Here is a 21,577-nt window from a genome sequence, read left to right as displayed (position 1 = left end):
GCCTCCGTACTCAGGGGCCGCCCTCCCGCCTGGAACCACCTCGTGGAGAGAGGAAGACTCTTGGTGCCACCGCGGGTTAACGTCCCCGGATTAACCGGGAGTATTCCTTCTAGAGCCAACGTTAGCAGGTACCTCATCTGTGCCGGGCCGAGCCCGGGCTCTGGGATCCGGCTGCTTGGGTGTGAATCCCAGCCCTGCCACTTCCTGGCTGTGATACTTCATGTAAGTCTCCTTGTGACGGGACTCACCCAACAGGGCTGGCGCGAGGCTTCCAGGTGGGTGCGTGTACAGCGCACAGAGCACCCGCCCTGCCACTGCTGGAGGTCAGCTGTAACCTCGCCGGCAACGCCCCCACTCCCTTAGAGCTAGCTCTACGTTCTAACCCAGTTTCCAGGGAGGGAAACTGAGGCTCAGAAAGGTGAAAGCCCCCGGCTGCCAGTGGCTCAGTGGTGGTGTCAGAAGACAACCCCCGTGGTCCGGCTGCTGGGCTGGGAACGGGCCGGACGGCACCCCCAGAACTCGACGGCTCTGCTCGTGTTTACCTTGATCATTTCTGGGTCAGCTTCCGTCTCTCCCGTCAACAGGTTCTTGGTTTTCTGAAACCGCCGGCGCTTGTACTTGTTGATCACTGAGGGCGAGGAGGCAGGGAAAGGGGGTGGATGTGAGACCTGCTGGCACTCGCAGGCCCCAGGCCCCAGGCTTCTGCCCACCCGGTTCCCGGCTCCCACTCTTCCACCCACCAACCGACGACGGCAACCAGAAAGCCTGCACTGCCTTCTCAAATCTCACCCCAGTCCCAGGTTCCCCATGTTTACAGTGACACCAGCATCTACCAAATTGCACCAGGAGTCTCCTCCTCCAGGATTTGCTGCATCTGTTCCATCAGTCCACCCCGGGTGAACGGCCCCTCCGACACATGCCTCAGATACGAGCACTGCCTCCCACCTCCAGAGCCCCACCCCAGGCCGGCCACGGCGCCCCCTCCTGGATGACCGCAGTCACCTCCTCACTGGCCTCCCAGTGGCCACTCTTGCCCCTAAGATCCAAGTAACTGATCGAGTCATCCCACTGCCTCAGAATCCTAGACAGCTCCCGCTGCCCCGGGCAGGGCCCCTGACGTGCTCACCACGGCCCCACCAACCTCAGCCCTCGCCACCTCTCATCCTTGCGCACCCCACTCCTTCCTCCTCAAATGCGCCGACCTTGGGCCTGCAGACGTGTTGCTGCACCTCCCCGGCAGGGATCCAGCATGGCTGGGATCTTCCTGGTTGGCTCCTTCTCCCCCTTCCAGCCCCTGGTTAAATGTCCCTTCCGCCCACTCCACTGAGGGCGGCTCCTGGAGCCCGGGTGGGTTCCTCGCCATTTCTGTTTCCTTCACCACAGTTCATCACGACCCACTGGTTCACCTGCCCACTGGTTTACTTGTTTGCTGTCTGCCCCCTCAACCAGTCTGCAAACCCCAGGTGGGGCCGGGCCCGTTTTGGGCCCTGCAGTATCCCCCCCCAGTGACGAACAGCAGCATTGATAAATATAAACAGGTGGGCCGAGACAGGGCCGGAGAAAGCCCAGAGCCGCCAACGCGAGAAATATTTTGGGGCTGTGAATCCCCGGGCAGGAGTGGACCTCACTTCCTCTTGCCGAGGCCAGGTCAGACACGGGCTCCCTGCCACGCTGCCCCAAACCCTGCCAAGACATGCCAGGACGACAGGGCTCGTGCTTGTTCATGCTCCACCTCCCCGCCTCCATCCGGGTCTGGGTAACTCTTCAGCTCCCCCTTATGCTGGGACAACACATGGCCTGTCCCTCCTGTGACTTCTCCATCCTGCCCCCAGGTGCTAGGGAGATGGGGAAATGGAAGAGGGAGCTGGCCAAGAGCGGGGGCCCTGGGGTCACATCCTGGCTCTGTCTCCCATGAACTGAGGGACGCTGGTGAGCTACATCACCTCCCCGGGCCTCAGTCCCCCCTCTGGAGAATGGGGATTAAAGCCTCGCCTCTTCTGGGCAGGACCACTGCGAAGTGGCTCTCTGCTCTACAGAGCCCAGCCGGCAGAGCACCCCTGCATGTCACACTGACGCACGCCACAGGGCCCAGACCCCTCCCACCCGCTCAGAACCAGGGGCTTCTGGAGTCTATGGATGAGCTCAAGTTCAAAACCACTTCTGGGAATTGACTCAGGGTTTCAGCCTGGGGGCCAGCTGCTCTTACGGTTTCCATGAATATCATCCCATCACTTCTATCACAATTAACGCATTTGAGACCTTGCTCCCACGTCAGGGGAAAGCAGTAAACACCCAAGGGTGGGCATCCTGGAGAATAAATTCCCCGGGGACATGCCCCGCTGCTGTCTTCCACACCCATGAGAGGCTGTCCAGGGCAGGGAGGGACTGTGCCCGGCCAGCCCCAGAGGCGAGAGGCTCTGGCTCAGGTGGAGAACATTCTGCAACTTGGTGGCATCCAGATGGGGTTATGATATGAGATGGACCTGGCTTCCGTAGGGAGGAAGAAGCCCCCTTTTCTTGGAGTTAAACTATACCCTGAGCACTGACAATGTGGCTCGTTGAAACTGAAATGTGCTGTGAGTGCAAAACACACACTGGAATTTGAAACTCAGTGCAGGAAAAAGAAGAGTGAAAGTACCTCATTAATTTTTTTATACTGATTACATGTTGAAATGACAACACGTTGACCTCAATAAATTACTAACGTTCATTTCATGGCCTTTTTTTTTTTTTTTTTAACGTGGCCACTTAGAAAACTTACAATGCCTTCTGCGGCGGGCACTGTATCCCTCTGGGACAGTACTGTGCTAGGGTGCTGATCACTGGCCCTTTGGGGAAGGGAGGAGGGGGCTCTTCCGATCCCACACTCTTGCTCTATGCCCTGGAGTGGGCCGGTGGCCAGCTCCGTGTCCCTTCAAGCCCCTGCCCTAAGGGGGCCCAGGTGTGAGGCAAGCCTGGGGGATCCTGGTGGTTTCCCAGGTCCACAGGCTGCAGATTCTATTTTGCAGACCACACCAACATCTGTCACGCTGACCATGAACACGACCTCACCACACAGTGACACGGATCACATTCACCAGAGACAAAACCACAGAAGATGCTGGCATTGAGCGAGGCTGGTCGGTGTAACTGGGACGCAAGCGAGCGGCCGCCCACCTGGGTCACGTTCAAAGCAACCTCTGACGCGTCAGGCACATGTAACCCAGACTTTCGGGGACACCTCCGTGGGGATGGCCCCTGCAGGCCACACCCCTCAGCCCACCTCTGCCCACATCTTCGCAGATGCGCTCCACGGAAGCCAGCCAGCCAGCCGGCCGGGCGGAACGCCCTACAGAGCACAGTCCGCAGACGTACTTGCTTAGAACAGCGCTTAGCACACCTGGGGGACTTTTCCAAATCAGCTTTGGGTACTGAAATACAGTCACTAGAGTTTTGTTTCATCCAGTGTAGATGGTCACAAAAAAAATTCTCATCCTTTGGGTTATTTTTATACCAGAAGAGGTAGGAAAAGACCTAACCCATGCAAATTAAAGCACATCTGTCTCTGCGCCACACAAAACAGCCACAGGGATCTTAACCAAGGCCACAGGCGCAGCAGAATCAAAGTGAGGTGGAGCACGCAAAATTCACATGAAGGGAATGGGGGGCTTTTGGGAGGGGGGGTGTGGGGGGCTGTCTGTTCTCTAGATCTGCTGAAACTGAAGTGCAGCAAGAGAGTCCCACAGCTGCCGATCAGGAGACAGTGGACTCAAGGACAAAAGACACAAAGGGCAGGCAAAAAAATGCCAACAATTATTAACCTCATGGAAAAGGAGATGTTGGACAGGAAAGGAAAAATAAACTACACACACTGTATGGTTCAGATGGGAAGAAGAGTCACAGACTCAAAACCATTTGAGTGCTGAATATGAATCTAATCAAATTATGTTCCTGAGTTGAGATTTCCTCTTCCAGAGAAGGAAGTCAAGAGATAATGTCAAAACTGAAAAACCAAGAAATTGCATTATCATCTTATTATTGGGAGCCTTGGAGATTAAGTAGCAGAAACAGCTAAAGCAGTTGCCTGTGGGGAGTGGAAACTGGGGGAACACAAGAGGGGGAGAGCAGGAGACAGATGAGTGTCGCTGTCTGGTTAAATTACTTGAATTTTAAACCATGTACTTATAACAAGAGATTAAAAAAAATTTTTTTTTAAAAGAAGATGCCCTGGGCAGAGAGAATCTGTTTCAAAATGAGGTCGTGTCAGAAGTCCCAAATGGCCACAGTTCTGACCCAGGGCTTCTTGGGGTCACTGGCAGTCCTGCGGTTTGCTCACCCAATCAGGATTCTCAGGGGGGCACCAGGAGGGTGGCCAGCGAGGTGAGAACGGGGCCTGTCCGGTGATGTGGCCCTCACCAGCTTGCCTCGTCAAGGGAGGCCCTACTCAGAGGTGTGCGTGCGGGGGCGGAGGCTCACAGCGCAGCCATGCAGGACGCGTTCAAACCTGCAGCCTGGGAGCCTCGCACGGCCCCGCAGGAGCCCCCAGGGCGGTCCCTGTGCAGCACCCATTCCAGGAGCGGCCGACACAGATGCAATCACAGAGAGCACGCCGGACGCAACTAATGGCAAAGGGCCTGCAGTCTCCCTCTGCTCGTTTAATCAGCCATCGTTCTCTCCTGGGCCATTCTGGAGCGTCTGCTCTGCCAGGCCCGGTACTGTGCACACGCCGGCCTCGCCCTTCCTCTTCTCCGAAGTCCCTTTCTCCACCTGCTCTTTCTAAGCCGATTCCTCTCCTGCCTGCCCACGGGTGTCCAGAGGCATGCAGGGTACGTGGGGTTCGAGCCCGGCCACCAACCCCAGCCTCCCTGAGCACAGGGTTCTTGCCTGCCCTCGTGGACCTGGGAGTCCAGGCCCGCGGCACCACGGGGGCCCCAGGATGGAGAGGGACTTACTCCGAGACATGTGGACCGTGGCGAGCCGGCGATACAGCGCCTTCTGCCGGGGGTCTGGGTGGAAGCCGCTTTTGGTGAAGTAGACGTGGATATAGATGGAGCCGTTCTGCTGGACGCTCTGCAAGGCGGTCCGACGGGGACAAGGAACAGTGAAGCCCCTCACGACGCCCGCCCCCCACGGCTTCCTCACCCCCGTTACTGAGTGTTCAGGGTGGGCAGTGTAGTTAAGTGGTTAGGGGCCAGACACTGGAGTTAGGCTCAAATTCAAAACCAGGCTCTAGCCCACAATGGCTGTGTGGCCTCAGGCTTCGCCTCGCTGAGCCTCAGGGCCCACCTGCAGGACGCATATCATCAGCACTGAGGGCACAGCAGGGCCGTAAAGATTATCTGAGAGCGCTGAGCACGGTTACTCAAGCACCGAATAGGAGCTCAATAAACGTCAGCAGCCTTAATTCATTAAACGGTAGAACAACGAAGGCCAGATACCACTCTGGCGCTTCAAATGGTAACTGCCCGATCCAGTGAGTCACGTCCGTATAACTCACATAAACCTTGGGCACTGGGGCATGTTATTATCCCATTTTCCAGATGTGGTGACTGGGGCTCACACAGAGAGGCTACATGCAGCGAGTAAGTGGATCCGAACCCAGTCTGTGGGCTCTCCCGTGGCCCTGCCTCTCACCGTCTGTGTCCTACCTCTCTGCCCGGGCCTTTCACCTACTATTCTCACCCCCCTGCCACACCCACCCAGATGAGGAAACTGAAGTGGGGTGGCCACCTGCCTGTGGCGCAGGGTGGGTGGCCGAGGCCGCACTGCAGCCTGTCTGACCTTCGTGGTAAGCTGGGATTCACCTGGCCACACTGTGTCCTCACTTCCCTGCCTTTTAAGTCCACCTCTGTGTCAACCATGTTTTTATATTTCATGCTGTTTTCACATCTGGCAGGGAAGAGACCGCCCCTCCCAGGTCTAGCTGATTCCTGGAAATAATAAACAACTCGCCTAACTTTGAATATAACTTTAAAATGCAAACCAACAAACCCAAGTCCACACCCCAGCCACCCCCTTAGGGACTGGCAAGCAGGTCAGTCCTAAGGTGTTTCCCCACCTGCCCTGCCTTTCCTGCGGAAACCTCGATAAAGGCTTCGGCCTAGGCCGCCCCATGCCCCTTCTGCTCCTGTCCAAACCTGGTGCGTCCCCACGTGGCCCTGCGTAGTGTGGTGGGCCCCCTCCCCTTGGGAAACGTAAGCAGTAAATTCTCCTTCCAATGGCCTTGGCCTGTGTGGCTGCTCAGTCGCCTCCATAGATTAAAGTCAAGTACAACTTAGACACGCTCCCATCACGGAGCTGGGAAGGAGGGTTAGCAGCAAGTCCTTGGAAGCTTCTCTCACTGCCTGGCTTACTGCCCCTCCGTCTTCCTCGGATCTGGGGTTGGGGGCTGGGGGCTGGACGTGAAGTCTCAGCGGGAGCCACCTCTCAGCACGGGCTATCCTATCTGCCTCAGAAAGAATGCCTCCACCCACTGCTTCCAGCTACCCAAAGAGACGCAGACAGAGCCAGACAGAGCAGAGCTGCTCCCTCCTCCCCAGGAGGCCGAGGAGAAGACTTGATGGGGAGAAAGGAATGAGAGAGCAGCCCCAAAGAGAGGCCAACATTCACAGGTTCATCAAACTCATCGATTATTCAGCAGCCACTGATTCTGCACCCAGTCCTCTGCTGGGCAGAGCTGGGGACAGAGCTGTGACCAAGATGGTCCCATGGGGAAAACAGATCCATATTCAGGTAGTGACAACCCCCCAGAGCCGGCACGGCTTGCACTGGGGAGCCCAGAGAGGGTGCTGGCTGAGCCTGAGTGTCAGGGAGAACTCCCTGGAGGAGGCAGGATTTGAACTGGGGCTGCCAGAGTCCAGAGCCAGATAGCCTGAGTTCAGTTCAGTTAACACTGGCTGTGTGACCTTGGGTGGGGCTTCTCTGTACCTCAGTTTCCTCATCAGTCAAATGGAAATAACAGTTCCCACTTCCTAGGGTTGCTGGGAGGTTTCCACCAGTCAGCCCAGGCTGGTGCCCTGTACGTAGTAAGCACTCAATCAACATTAACTATTATTTTCAAACCAGGCTGGCTGACTGGCCACCCCCAGGGATGATTACTAATCTTTCACTGGTTTATACCACAGATTTACACAACCCTGAAAGTAGCTGGGAGGATCCTACGCCAATTCCAACTCCATCCAAATGGAGAGGTGGGGAAGACAAGGCCCAGAGACCTCAGGGACCTGCCTGTGGTCACAAAGCATGTGAACTGAGAGTAGAGCCAGGCTTGGAACCTGGACTCCTGATTGCAGGACTGGGAGCTGGTTCAAGGAAATGCCCTTAGTGCTAGCCGAGCAGCCTTGGGGCCAGAAACCAGAAGCTGTCCCCACCTGTGGAATGTCGAGCTCAGCAAAGTGCTCGTAGCAGCCATCTGAGTTCTCGCCACTCGTCCAGTCGCCATACACAAGGTCATGCTGCTCCCAGAAGAGCGCTGATGTGGCATTAAAGTCTGTAAAGTGCTCGTGCTCTGAGATGTACACGTGCAGGTTCTGTTGGGAGGGGAAGTGAGGGGAGCTTCGTTAGGGCTGCTTATAGGACCCTCTGAAGGCTGACAGATAAAGAGCAGATGAAGAGCCGTGGCAGCAACGGCCCACTAATATGAACAATTTGCGGGGAGGGGGGGGGAGGTTAGTGGAGAGAAGAGCAGCAGCTAGCAGAATAAACTTTCTCTTTCCTCATACCCCCACCACGTCTGTCCTGGTCTGAGAGCAAAAAACAATTAAACAATGTCCAGCCTGCCAATTAGAATTTGGGGTTAGAAAGGATCCGGACCTCCCTGAATCATCTCCCCTCTCAGCCTCTCATGGGCTTCTTGGTCAGAGCGCCACAGGCTTATGGATAAAGCACAGTCAAGATGTGCAGGAGTGTCAGCTGGCTACTGAGAACCGAGGGGCACTGGGGAGCTGGCCTCAGAACTCCCTCCTTTCCCAAGTCCCCGTGGCCATCCTTGTCCAGAGCCCAGAAGGCCCACTGGTAAAGAACAGCCGAGTGGTGTTCGCCCTGCTGGCCAGAATTCCACGAAATCAGGCATCCCAGAGCTGCAGAGAACCGCGAAGGTGGGAGAAGCCGAGATTACTGAGGTTAGAACACCTGTTGCAGGTGCTCCCGAACAAAGCCCTTCTACGCAGAAAGACCACCACCACAAACCCAAAAGAATTACTTGCTCCTTGTAAGTGTCACCTGAGTGACTCAGATTTCATGGGCTGAAGATGCACCTGGAGTCTCGCAATCCTTGACCCGTTCACAGACCTGACAGTGACCAGGGATCGCGTCTGTCCCAGCAGCCCATGCCACTCCCCCACACCTTCCCCGCCTCCTCTCCCGGGTCTGGCCTCCCAGCCAGTGGTTACCATTAAAGTGTCTTTGGGGAACAGGTTGCGGCTGGCGACGCGTGGGGCTCCTCCGGGGCCTGCCTGGTCCTGAGGGGCCGGCCCGCGGCGGAACCAGCTGCTGATGGCCCAGATGATGAAGATCCTGAGGAGGCAAGCAGGGCAGGCGGTGAGTCTCCATGCCTTTTCTTTCCAACGTGGATCTGCTTGACCTTCTGACTCAGCACCTGCTGCGGCCTGACCCGGGGGCTGATCGAGTAGGGAGGGTCCCTGAGAAGGCAGTTGTAGGGCTGCTGAGAAGACAAGATGCCCCCAAAGGCCATGCCCAGGGATAGACCCCAGATGCCTGGCACTGGCTCCCTGGAGTCTGGTGGCCACAGGGCTGCAGGGGCTTCGACCCTCGAAACCTCCGAACTAGGAAACCTAACGTCCCAGTCCCCTGGAATCCCAAAGTGTGAGAACCCTAGAACCTGGAATCCCAGCATTTTAGAGACACAGACATCAGGCAGAGCAACATTTCAGAACTTCAAATCAACTGAAAACTGCAGAAGCAAACAGTAAGTAATGCGTGAGTCCCTATTTTTAGTAACACTGGGCTAGGTTATTCAGACCAACTTTCCTGTTGGAAACAACTTGGAAAAGCTTGATAAAAATTAATATACTAAGAATATACTAACACCAGTTTTACATTTACAATTATATATCTCGATATAGCAACATATTCTATATGTTCTTCTATTTTCTTATATATTTTAATCAAGTTTATATATCTATATATGTAAACATATATTCGTTTTTTAATTAATTAATTATTTAATTTAATTTATTTATTTTTGGCTGGGTTGGGTCTTCATTGCTCTGCGTGGGCTTTCTCTAGTTGCAGCAAGCGGGGGCCACTCTTCATTGCAGTGTGTGGGTTTCTCATTGTGGTGGCTTCTTTTGTTGCCTAGCACGGGTTCTAGGTACCCGGGCTTCAGTAGTTGTGGCGCACGGGCTTAGCTGCTCCACGGCATGTGGGATCTTCCCAGACCAGGGCTCGAACCCCTGCACCGGCAGGTGGATCTTTAACCACTGCGCCACCAGGGAAGTCCTTCTTTACTTCTTTGGTTCCCATCTTCCTTTCAGTTTTTGCCTGGTAAGTCTTGTCCATTCTTCAATGCTTTTAAGAGTAGATGTTTACAGGGCTCCCTGGTGGCGCAGTGGTTGGGAGTCCGCCTGCCGATGCGGGGGACACGGGTTCGTGCCCCGGACTGGGGGGATCCCACATGCCGCAGAGCGGCTGGGCCCGTGAGCCATGGCCACTGAGCCTGTGCGTCCAGAGCCTGTGCTCCGTGGCAGGAGGGGCCACAGCAGTGAGACGCCCGTGTACCACAAAAAAAAAAAAAAAAAAAAGAATCCACCTGCTAATGCAGGGGACACGGATTCGATCCCTGGTCTGGGAAGATCCCACATGCCGCGGAGCAACTAAGCCCATGCGCCACAACTACTGAGCCTGCACTCTACAGTCCGTGAGCCACAACTACTAAGCCCTCGTGCCACAACTACTGAAGCCCATGTGCCTAGAGCCCATGCTCTGCAACAAGAGAAGCCACCACAACGAGAAGCCTGTGCACCGCAACGAAGAGTAGCCCCTGTTCGCCGCAACTAGAGAAAGCCCGCGCGCAGCAACAAAGACCCAACGCAACCCAAAAAGTTAATTAATTAATTTGAAAAAAAAAAAGTAAACAGCAACCTGATTCAGTTATATATACACGTGTGTATATATATATATATATATATAACTGATAATATATGATATAATGTGTATATATATTCTTTTTCAGATTATTTTCAATTATATGTTATTACGAGATACTGAATATAGTTTCCTGTGCTATACAGTAAGTCCTTGTTGTTTTTCCTTTTTTTTGGAAGCTTCTTTTTGGTGTTTGAGGACATCTGCTAGGTGTTTTGATGGGTGAACAAAAACGCCAGCCCAAGGCCCACACAGGGTAACCAGAGACCTACTCTATGAGAAGCTAAGACTCCACAGGGCTCCCCGCCAAGGACACGGGGAAGCAGGTGTGGCCTAGCCCCCCTCAGAGTCGCACGCCAGGTGGGCACAGCCAGAGCCTTGAACCTGGTACCAAGGAGACCCCGAATGACAGTGCTCCAGGCAGCCAGCAGAGGCAAAGCAAGTCCTCTCTGTAGGAAAACAGGTTCATCCTAGGCCTGGAATGATTCCTATAAAAATTTTTCCAAGTATGATGATCAACACACAGCCACAGATAAGCCAGGTGCACAAGGAAACAAGACACTATGAGTGAGAAGCAGCAGACACCAAAACCAGTCTACCTAATGGCACTGTGGTAACCTAATGGGAGGGAAATCCAAAGGGGAGGGGATAGCTGTACGTGTACGGCTGATTCATTCTGTTGTGCAGTGGAAGCTAACACAACACTGTAAACAACCATTTTCCAATAAAAATTTAAAAAAAGACAGAAAAGAAAAGAACCCAAAATTTGAGATGCTCAGAAGCACTGGAGGTTTCAGAATGTTACAAAACCCTCAAAATGTATATTGAGAGAGCTTCAGAAGTATATCCACTCTGAATAACATGATAGAAAGAAATCAAAATAGAAACAAAATGACAGTTAAAACAAATATATTCAGAGTCATTTTCTCGATTTACAAAACTGAATAGACATAATACACAGTCTTTGTGTTGTAAATGAAGTAGAGATATTTACAGGATACACTGTTTAAAGAGAAAGGCAAGATGAAGGAAAGTGTACAGAGTAGCCATCCATTTTTGTGTAATATACTATGTGAAAACAAAACCAAAAACCTGGGCTGGGGGAAAGAGAAGTGGGAGTTAGTGTTTAATGGGGACAGTTTCAGTTGAGGAAGATGAAAAAGTTCTGGAGATGGATGGCAGTGATGGCTGCACAATAATGTGGATGTACTTAATGCCACAGAATTATACACTTAAAAAAAACTCTGCACAATGAAAACAGCATGCACGTGAATCAACGTGGGAAAGGACCGCCACCAATACAGGAATGATGAATAATGGTTACCTTCAGGTGATTTTTGATTTTCTTCTTTATGCTTTTCTTTTTGAATATTTTTTAATGAACAAAATAAAAGCCCCACAATGAAACTGTAGCAGACTGCTAGTTGTTTCCCAATATTCATCTTTCCCTTTTCCCTCAGAAAGAAGACTCCTAAATTTTAACTGGACCCCTTGGCTACCTGGAATAAAGACTACAAAATCCAGCCTTACAGCCAGGTGTGGACACATGGTGAAGTTCTGGCCAATAAAATGTAAAAACAGTGTGTTTACTGGACTTTGGGGAAGTGTCTTCAATAGAAAGAGCATCCCTCCTTTATTTCTTCTTCCCTCCTGGAATGTGGACGTGATGGTCTTATCCTCAGCAGCCATATTAGGCCATGAGGATAAAGGGCAAAACCTAGCAATGGTGGAACAAAGAGCAGGAAGCAATCTGGGATGCAGAAGCCCGCAGAATCCTGGTCTGCCTAGGCCCAGGATAGTACATGAGAGACAGGGAAATGTCTATCGTGTTAATTCGGGTCTCTCAGATACATGCAGCTCTATAATTATTAGATGAGACAAGTACTTATTGATTGCAGGCGTGAAAAGCAATACAGTTGACCCTTGAACAACAAAGGTTTGAAGTGCGTGGGACCACTTATACAAATCTTTTTCAACAGTAAATACTACAGTACTACACGATCCATGGATGGTTGAATCCGTGGATGTGGAAACACAGATATGGAGGAATCGCTAGTACAGAGGGCCAACTGTAAGTGATACGTGGATACACAGGGTCGGCCCCCCCACATCCCCATGTTGTTCAAGGATCAACTGTATAGCAGAGAGGTTAAGTGCTCAGCCTCTAAGCTGCAATATCTGGATCTGAGGCCCAGCTCTCCTACTTCCCGACTGGGTGACCTTAGGCAAGACTCTTAATCTCTCTAGGCCTCCATTTCCTCAACAGTTAAAATAGGGATAACAGGGCTTCCCTGGTGCCACAGTGGTTAAGAATCCGCCTGCCAATGCAGGGGACACGGGTTCAAGCCCTGGTCCGGGAAGATCCCACATGCCGCAGAGCAACTAAGCCCGTGTACCACAACTACTGAGCCCGCGCTCTAGAGCCTGTGAGTCACAACTACTGAGCCCATGTGCCACAACTACTGAAGCCCGTGCGCCTGGAGCCTGCACTCCACAACAAGAGAAGCCACCGCCATGAGAAGCCCACGCACCACAACGAAGAGTAGTGCCTGCTCGCTGCAACTAGAGAAAGCCACGCACAGCAACAAAGAACCAAAGCAGCCAAAAATAAATGAAAAAAAAAAAAGGGATAACAACACTTCTTACCTTGTAGGCTTGTCTACAAGCATTAAATGCATTGGTATGTACACACACACGATATAATACATCATCTAGAATGGAGCCTGGTACATACAGTAAGTGTTTTAGAAGTGTTAGCTATTATTGTTATTTTCATCATAGGAAAAAGGCATACCAAAAACTTCAGAATGGAAAAACACTACAAGAGAATTCTAGCCTGAGTGGGTGCCTCCCTGCTGAGCCCCAAACCTCGCCAAAGGGCAGCATCAGGCGCAGGGACTTGCCTCTGCCTGGACAAGCCATGGAGCCCTGGGGTCCGGGGTCTCAGGGGCCATGGCCCAGCTGAGCTATCTGCTGCCTCCCACCACCCCAGGAGGTCCCTGATGCACACGGCTGGGGAAGGTCTGGAACTGGCCATTCCTGGGGACCCCTCCATTTCCAAGGGAGGCTCCCATTTTAGTAGATATGCCAAGGGAGAGTGTGTGAGCAAGGACACCCACAGGCAGCTGTGCCCCGGCTTAGTGTGTGGCCTGCAGGGGGCCCACGCACTCCGGGCTCCTGGGTCTCCAGGAGCAGACTGGACTGGACTTCCTGTAGGATTCCAGATCCTCAGTTCCCTGAAGAACATCTGCTCACTGTGGGCCCTCCATCCCCGCATCCCAGACCAGGAAGCCCTGCCCTAGGACACCAGGGCTGGCCCTCACCTAATGCTCATATCCTCGCTCCCACCCCAAGTAGGCATTCTACATTCACGGGGAAATTTTAAGTGTATGAAAAGACATACGACAACTCTCCCTCCCACCCCGCCCTCCACTCCAGGTAACCACTGGTTTAGTTGGAGGAAGTGCTGAAAACCACGGGCTCTACCCTCTACTCTCAAAACAGGCCATTCTCACGCCATCTGCTTGATGCTTCAGGAGCTCACAGGCCCCTGAAAACAAACCCTGAATCCCATCTACGAACTCCAGATGGAGACGGTCTTCCAGCACCCACCGGGGCGGATTCTTGGTGGCGCCTGGCCCTAAGGAAGGAAATTAGCCTGCACTGTGGCTGTATTCAAAACGTCTATCTGAAGGAAGCTCCCTTATGTACTGATGTGGAAAGATTTCTAACATATAGTGTTAATGAAAAAAGGATCAAGGTGTAGAACTGTGTAAGATAGGCCGCCTCTCACGTAAGAATGAAGGAGAGATAAAAGTAATCTTTATTCCTAGCTGCTTGAAGCATGAAAAGAAGAAACTGATATATAAGAAAATCCTAAGTCCTTATTGGACACGGAGGCGGGGGGAGGGGAGGGAGTGGCACGGTGAAGAGAAAGGAGGGGCTCCACGGATGAAGAAACCCAGGCCCAGATAGATCCCCCTGCGCCCTCCCAGCAGCTCCCCAGGGCCTCACTCAGAGGCCAGGCTTCCAGAAGGCAGGCCCTGTGCTCCCGGTACCTGGGAACAGTCACACGCATCCGCGTGTAAAAGGATCTGCACCAGCCACTCTCAAAGGCACAGCCTGTATGACTTCACTTACAGGAGGGACCCAGAGCAGTCAAATTCACAGAAATGGAAGGGAGAATGGCGGTGGCCAGGGGCCGGGGGTAGGAGGGAGAATCGAGGAGTTAGTGTTGCACGGGTACAGAGTTTCAGTTTGGGGAAGATGAAGAAGTTCTGGAGATGGATGGTCTGACGGTTGCACAACAATGTCAGTATACTTAATGCCACTGAGCGGTGCACTTAAAGATAGTTAAAATGCTAAATTTTATGTAATGCAGATGTTGTGGCTGAATTGTGTCCCGCCCCGCTCCAAATTCATGTGTTGCACTTCTAACCCTCAGTATCTCAGTGACTGCATGTGCAGACAGGGCGTTTAAAGAGGTGACTAAGGCTAAGTGAGGTCATTACTTAGGGTGGGCCCTAATCCAGGCTGACTGCTGCCCATATAGGAAGGGGCGATTAGGACACAGACAACACAGAAGAAAGACCATGTGAAGACAGGAAGACGGCCAGCTACAAGCCAAGGAGAGAGGCCTCAGAGGAAACCAGACATCCTGACACCTTAATCTCAGACTTCCAGCCCCCAGAATTATGAGAAAGTAAAAGGGTCTCCAGCAGTACAGTAATGATGGTAATCCTCAGTGATTCTTTCCTTTCCTCTTTTTAAAAAACATTTGTTTGTTTGTTTGGCTGTGCCACAGGGCTTGCGGGATCTTAGTTCCCCGACTAGGGATCGAACCCGTGCCCCCTGCAGTTGAAGCACGGAGTCCTAACCACTGGACTGCCAGAGAATTCCCTCCCTTCCTCTTTATGCTTTTCTTACTTGAACTTTTTTCAATGAACAAAACCAAAGCTACATCTGCTCACCTGAACAGCACGCCTTTGATGACCTGCCAGGCATTGGGTGCTGGCTGGGGTGGTGGGTTCTGGGGCTGGGTCTCCGCCGGCGGGTCCCTCCCGATGCTGCCATTGCTCGTCACCTGCAGGGACAGAGGCCAGGGTGAGGAGGGAGGATGCATCCTGAGGCGCCAAGGCTGTTGTAGGCACCACCATGTGCCGAGGCCCAGTAAGGGCTGACCACAGGGAGGGCGCCTGGCCCATCCTGGGGGTCAGGGAGGGGTCCTGGAGGAGGAGACATCAGAGCTGAGCCCTAAATCATAACCAGCTGGCTGGTGCAGAGGAGGCAATGAGGGAAGCAGCAGGTGTAGACAAGAAGGTGAGAGAGACAGTCTGACTCCGAGGATGGGCCAATGCACCCTGGGGCTGGAGCCCAGGACGCAAGGAGATGGCTACTGGGGACAACGTAGAAGGGGTTAGGCGGCAGGTGTCAGATTCTGCAAGGCTTGGGTTTATCTGAAAGGTCCTTCCGTGGGCAAACAATTCTTGACGCCTCCTCTGTGGCCAGCCCTGTGGGGGGCCCATCCCTCCAGGGGCTCTGGATCTAGCAGGTGAGACAGACACAGAAAAACACAATCAGATCGTGAGCCACACAGAGGTGTGTGAGATGTGCACAGCACAGACCACCCCGTGAGGCCAGAACTAGGAACACCGCCATTTGGCAGCCGAGCAAACGGGGGCTCAGGGAGCCTAAGCCACTTGTCTGGGTCACTCAGGAAGGATGCTGGCAGCACGATGACAGGAGTGTGGGCAGGCCAGGGAGTCAGGCAGGACTTCCCAAAGAAACAATCTTCATTCAGAAACAGAAGCTCAGAAGTGACAACTCCCGCCAGTTGTCCCCTCACCCTCCAGCTTTTAAGAGACAGGACCAGGGCTTCCCTGGTGGCGCAGTGGTTGAGAGTCTGCCTGCCGATGCAGGAGACACGGGTTCGTGCCCTGGTCCGGGAAGATCCCACATGCAGCGGAGCAGCTGGGCCCGTGAGCCATGGCCGCTGAGCCTGCACATCTGGAGCCTGTGCTCCACAACGGGAGAGGCCACAACGGTGAGAGGCCGGCGTACCGCCAAAAAAAAAAGAGAGACAGGACCCAGGACTGTCATGATGGCTGTTAGGTGGGAGCATTGCCCAGCCCAGGGCTGGCAGAGAGCAGGAGCTCAATAAACACCCGGGGAATCAACAAATGCTCTCTGAAGGGCTTGCCCTGAACACTCAGGCCACCAATCCACCCATTCCTGGGCCTCCCCAGTCCCCCGACTCCTGCCTCAAGCCCGCTCCTCTGCAACGTCTTCTGTCGGCTTCAAATGCCCCCAAGAGTAGGGACAGAGGCTCCCAAAGCCAGATGAGGCTGCCACGAAGCTGAGACCAGCATCTGTTAAAGGCGTCACTTGTCACTTCCTGTCCCCTTCACCAGCAAGAGCTCTTCCCTTTCATCTCCCAAGTGCAGAAGAGCACTGTGGTAAAAGGTGGGGCTCTGGGGTCTGACAGACCTGGGCTGTGGACCGGTCCCATGGTCCCTGGCTGTGAGAGCTTGGGTGTGTCACTTCCCTCTCTGGCTCTTCAGCTCTCTGACCCAAGGGCCAGGCTGTGATCATACCAGTACGTTTAGGGTAGAACAGATTTCCTCTGTGTGTCGATAAAAGTAACTCCCGAGTACCTACTGTGCGCCAGGCCCGTGCTGGGCAGCGGGGTCAGTGGTAGCCACACAGCTCTGGGGTCTCTGCCCTCCCAGAGCTCAGGGTCTAGAGGGAAAGGTGCCGGCAGAACAGTAAACAGGATAATTAACAAAGGTAAACAGGAAAGTGTTCCAGGGGAAACAAGCAGAGGGGGTGACCGGGTGGTTAGGGAGGCCTCCCGAGGAGCTGTCTTTGACATTTGGGTGAAGGGTGTCTAAGGGAGAGAAGAGGTGTGGGCAAAGGTTTGGCTGAGGGGCGGGCGAGGTCGAATAGGCACAGGGCCCCCTTGTTCAGGGCTGGCCTCGCTCATGGGAGCACTGGGTGGGGGGGGCAAGCAAGGGTTTGCAGCAGGTCTGAGCTGATTCTGGATCAAGAAAAGGAAGCTTGAGGCCGGGCGAGGATTTGAACCCACGTCTGGCTGGCTCCCAGGTCTGTTCTCTTACCTGCAATGGTGGACAAGCTGGCTGGAAACCCTCCCAGGGAAATGCAAAGGAAAGCCAAATGCAAAGGTGCCACTTCACTAGGATGCCCGTAATCAAAAAGATGGACAATCACAAGTGCTGGCGAGGACGTGGAGAAACTGAAAGAGCTGTACACTGCTGGCGGGAGAAGTGGAGCTGCTGCTTTGAAAAATACGCAGCTACTTAAAAAGCTAAATGTGCCCCTGCCATCCGAACCAGCAATCCCACTCCGAGGTCTCTGCCTCCACACAAAAGCTTATACGCAAATGTTCATAGCAGTGTTACTTGTAAAGCCAGAAACAACCCAAAAGTCTTTCGATGAATGACCGGTGATGGATCTGCACAATGGAATACTACTGAGCAATAAAAAGGGACACTGCTGGGGGCAGAGAAAGCGCAAAAGGGAACAAGGGAGTGTTTTGCAGGGATGGGAGTGTTCTCAGACCACACGGTGGTGGTGACTGTACTGCACAACTGCATAAATGTGCTGAAAGCCACTGAACTCTACACTGACAACAGGTGAATGTTACGGCATCTAAATTACACTTCAATAAAAAGGTAGCTCTCCTGTGGCTCCACTTCCCTCAGAGTACAGGCAAAGTTGTCACCATGGCCTCTGAGGCCTGGCATGATCCTCTGTGCCCATCTGCTCTCACCCCTCTCCCCTCAGTCACCAGTTCCAGCCACATCAGCCTCCCTGCTGCTCCCTCATCACACCTGTTCCACCTCAGGGCCTTTGCACTGGCTGTTCTCTTTACCTGAAAGGCTTTCCCCCACCATATGTGTGACTCCCTCCCTCATCTCCTTTAGGTCTTTGTTCAAATGTCACCTCCTCAGAAAGCCCTTCCCAGACCACTGTATTTAAATGGCAACCTCCTACCCACCCCTCTCTTCCTATGCTCCTCCCCACCTTTAGTTCTGCCCATGGCACTTAGCACCATCCGAACCGCTGTATACTCTTCTTATTTACCTTGTTCACTGTCCCTGTCCCCAACCCCACCCCACTCCCAGCCCTCAACAAATACATGGGCTCCAAGAGGGCAGGGCCTCTGTTTTGTTCATAGCCATAGCATCAGCATGGGGACTAGCATGCAGTGGGGACTCAACCCACGTTAGCTGAAGCAATGATTACCAGAGCTGTGGGCCTGGTGTCTGAGTCCCTGCCTGAAGGAGGAGCAGGCTGGCTGGGGCAGGAGATTGCTGAGGGTCTGCGCATGAGCCAGGAGAGGGCAGCGGTGGCTGCGGACACTGCAGTGACTAAGAAGCAGTTCCTGCTCTTGCACCCACGAGCCCACTCTCACACACAATCCCCAGAACACCCACTAAGGGGCCCAGGAAGCAGCTGAGGCCACGAGACTGGGCCGGGGCTGGGAGGAAGTCAGGGCATCCTCCCTGACTGCCTGGATCCACCGTGGGAATTCCACCTCAGCCCAGCCTCTGCCTCAAGACCCATTCATTCCACTAACGCTGAGGGCTTGCTCTGTGCCTGGTCCGGAGCTGGGAAGCGCTGGGCACACAGTGGTGACCAAGACAGTTCCTGCTCTACCCTCCAGGGGCTCCCAGTCCACTGGAGGAGACAGACAGTGACAACCCAGAGTGGGCAGGGCTGGGACAGAGGAGCCCAGGGACTGTTGGAGCCCTGACCCAGTCTGAGAGGGTCAGAGAGGCTTCCTAGGGGAGAGAACACCTGAGATGCACAGGACTAATAAGGATCAGGCAGGTAAAGAGAAGCATGTGCAAAGGCTACGAGGTGCAGAGAGAGCGCAAGGCACACTCCTGGAAATAAAAGAGCTTCACGGTGGCTGACGCTCCTCTTGTCCAGTGACTCAAGCAGGGACAATTCTGCCCCCCAGGGGACATTTAGCAACATCTGGAGACATTTTTAGTTGTCACAACTGGGGAAGCAGATGTGTGTGCTACTGATATCTAGCATGGCCAGCAGTGCTGCTAAACATCCTACAATGCACAAGACGGCCTCCTACCACGAAGAATTATCCAACCCCAAACGTCAATAGTGCTGAGGCTGAGAAATCCTAGCCCAGTCTGAGGAAAAAGGGCAGATCACGCAAAGCCTTGATCTACCAAAGAATTTGTACTTAATCCTGAAAGCAAAGGAATAAGTCTTGAAAGATTTTAAGCAGAAGTGGGACAAGAGGCGATCTTGTGGGGGAGGGGTCCTCTGTAAGCTCAGGGCAATCAGGGCACCCTGAGCCCTAGTCTCTCCGATCACCCCCCACCCAATAATCAACAGAAACGCAGAGGGGGGAAAGACCTTCTTTCAGCGAGACTGGGAAGCCCCTAAAGATTGAGACGAACATTTCCTAGGGCTGCCCCCAGGGCCAGGCCCTGGCTGAAGATGCTGAAAAGATCCAGACCAGGGATGCTGGCTCTGTCACACAAATCTCACACTAGTGTCCTCCCCAGGTGATATTATTTGCTCCTCCTCTGGGCTCCCTCAGTTTCTGACACAGACTTTTTGTCACCATCCTTGTCATCCAGGATTATAATTCTTTGTTTACACACCAGTCTTCTCTCTCACTCCACTGATGAAGGGACATGGCTGGAGCTATCTTCATGGCCCATCACAGGGCTGGCCCTCCTATCCAATCCCTCCATTTACCACTGGAGAAATGAAGGGGGAAAGGAACTTTCCAAGGTCACAGAGTGTCAGCTTCAGTTTCGTTTTCCCCTCCCAACCTGCACTCTTCTCCCCTGCGCTGCCTCCCACGTGTCAGTGACATCCCAGTGGGTGGGTCGTCAGCACCTCCCTGTCACTCCATCGATTCCCTAAACGTCTGAAGGGTGGCTGCCTGAACTAGTATGTGCTGCAGCCTCAGTTTAGTTCAAGTGGCAATGGGTCAGAAGTCATCAGTACCAGGACGAATTCCGGCATAGGACTAGTTTATGCTGAAAATAAACCCATCTCAGTCCCGACCACCTTGCTTCAGCAATGACTGGTAAGTTCTACAGGGAATGGATCCCAGAGCTAACCTGGGTGACCTTCTGTAGGCGCCTCTGTCTGTTCCTTGGATTCCTGACTATAAAATGGGTCTGTCAGCCTCCACAGCGCGTGCCCTTATCCACGATAATTACCTGACTTCCCCAGAGTTAGAAAACTCCCAATCAATCAATCATTGCCCACACCTAGAGCACCCCGTGAACGTCAGCCCATTCTAGGAACTGTCCTGCAGCCTGGAATCACGGAGTCGAGAACCCAGGGCGCTTGGGTACAAGTCTGCGCCCCTCCGCGCCACTGTGTCCTCAACTCGAGCAACGAGCCTGGTGGCCGCCCGGCGCGAGCATGCAGGGGACCCGGCGCGCAACAGGGCCCCGCTCCCTACACTGTCCAGCCTCCCGGGCTGCCCGGCCCCACCTGGGCCCGGTATTCAAGGTCCCTATGGGCAAGGAGCCCCCAGTGCACAGGATTCTGTGAAAAGAGGCAGGACACGCCCCGTGGGAGGCCCCCCGGGTGGGGAAGAGCCCCTCAGGCCCCTCTCGGCCTCCGTACCTGACCGGAGCTGCCTCCCCCGGCCGCCACTACGGCGCTGCCGGCCCCGTCCGCCTCCTGCGCGGCCGCCATCTTCCCGCTCCGGGTCCCCGCCCCCGCCGCCAGCCCCGCCCCGTCCCCGACGGCTCCAGCGCGATCGCGCGAGATTTCACGCTTTCCCCGACCTGCCGGCCACCGTAACCCGCAAGAGCGCCTCAGCCACGCCTCTCAAGAGCCGCTAAAGTCTATGAAAAGACCAAGCAGGCCACCGTACTCTCCGTCGCGTCGCAGCCTGTTTGTTTTCGCGTAGTAGACACACTGCATGCCCCGAACTCCCAGGGCTTTCTTGGCCAACATGTACGCTTCCCACAGCCTGCGTTCTTTCTGCCCCCACGAATAACCCGCTTCTTCCAGTTATACGAGCCTCCTGGGTCATCCTGTCCACTTTGCCCCGCCTATTCTTTAAGTTCCAAGTTCTTGAGCTTTCCCGGCCACCGTAACTCTTAGAGACGCTCCACTTGAACCACGCCCCTCCTGCGTTAAAGGAACCTTCCTGGCCTCCGCACCCAAGACTCGGAGGGCAGGATCTTTGGTCGGTGGCTTCGCTTTCAGACCCCTCTTCGTAACACAGCCCTTTCCTCCGACAAGTCTCCCTAGGTTATAGTTCTGTGCATTTAGTTACTACTTCAGTGTTCTCACGCCACCACACTTCCAAATCGGACCTTGTCAGCCCCTCCCTAAGCTTTCGGGCCGCCTAGTTTAATGCGCATGCGCGTTCCCTAAGCGGTCCGCTTTCTGGTAAACCTCGCGGCTATGGCCTCGGCTTCAAGGGCTCTAAGAACTCCGTACTTTTTCATTAGCTATCTTCCTACAG

General features: G+C 53.8%; 1 protein-coding gene across 2 annotated transcripts in view; it reads right to left on the bottom strand.

Annotated features, from left to right (window-relative positions):
• CLPTM1 (CLPTM1 regulator of GABA type A receptor forward trafficking) overlaps positions 1-21,154 on the bottom strand; it is a 28,384-nt gene extending 7,230 nt beyond the window's left edge. The window contains exons 1-6 of one of the 2 annotated variants that reach the window (XM_033846300.2): positions 20,978-21,154; positions 15,054-15,166; positions 8,370-8,493; positions 7,350-7,508; positions 4,932-5,049; positions 543-628 (exon numbers count right to left, since the gene is read on the bottom strand). In XM_033846300.2, the coding sequence (XP_033702191.1) occupies positions 543-628; positions 4,932-5,049; positions 7,350-7,508; positions 8,370-8,493; positions 15,054-15,166; positions 20,978-21,139 (762 nt within the window). In that variant the 5' untranslated portion in view covers positions 21,140-21,154. Of the gene's footprint in view, positions 1-542; positions 629-4,931; positions 5,050-7,349; positions 7,509-8,369; positions 8,494-15,053; positions 15,167-20,724; positions 20,839-20,977 lie in introns of those variants that run through there. The other variant, XM_033846301.2, reaches the window with a different exon arrangement.
• Positions 21,155-21,577: the final 423 nt, after the last annotated feature.

The sequence above is a fragment of the Tursiops truncatus genome, chromosome 19 (genome assembly GCF_011762595.2).
Source record: "Tursiops truncatus isolate mTurTru1 chromosome 19, mTurTru1.mat.Y, whole genome shotgun sequence".
Taxonomy (NCBI): domain Eukaryota; kingdom Metazoa; phylum Chordata; class Mammalia; order Artiodactyla; family Delphinidae; genus Tursiops; species Tursiops truncatus.
Note: the sequence above shows the minus strand (reverse complement) of the source record. Positions and strands in the feature narration are given on the sequence as shown.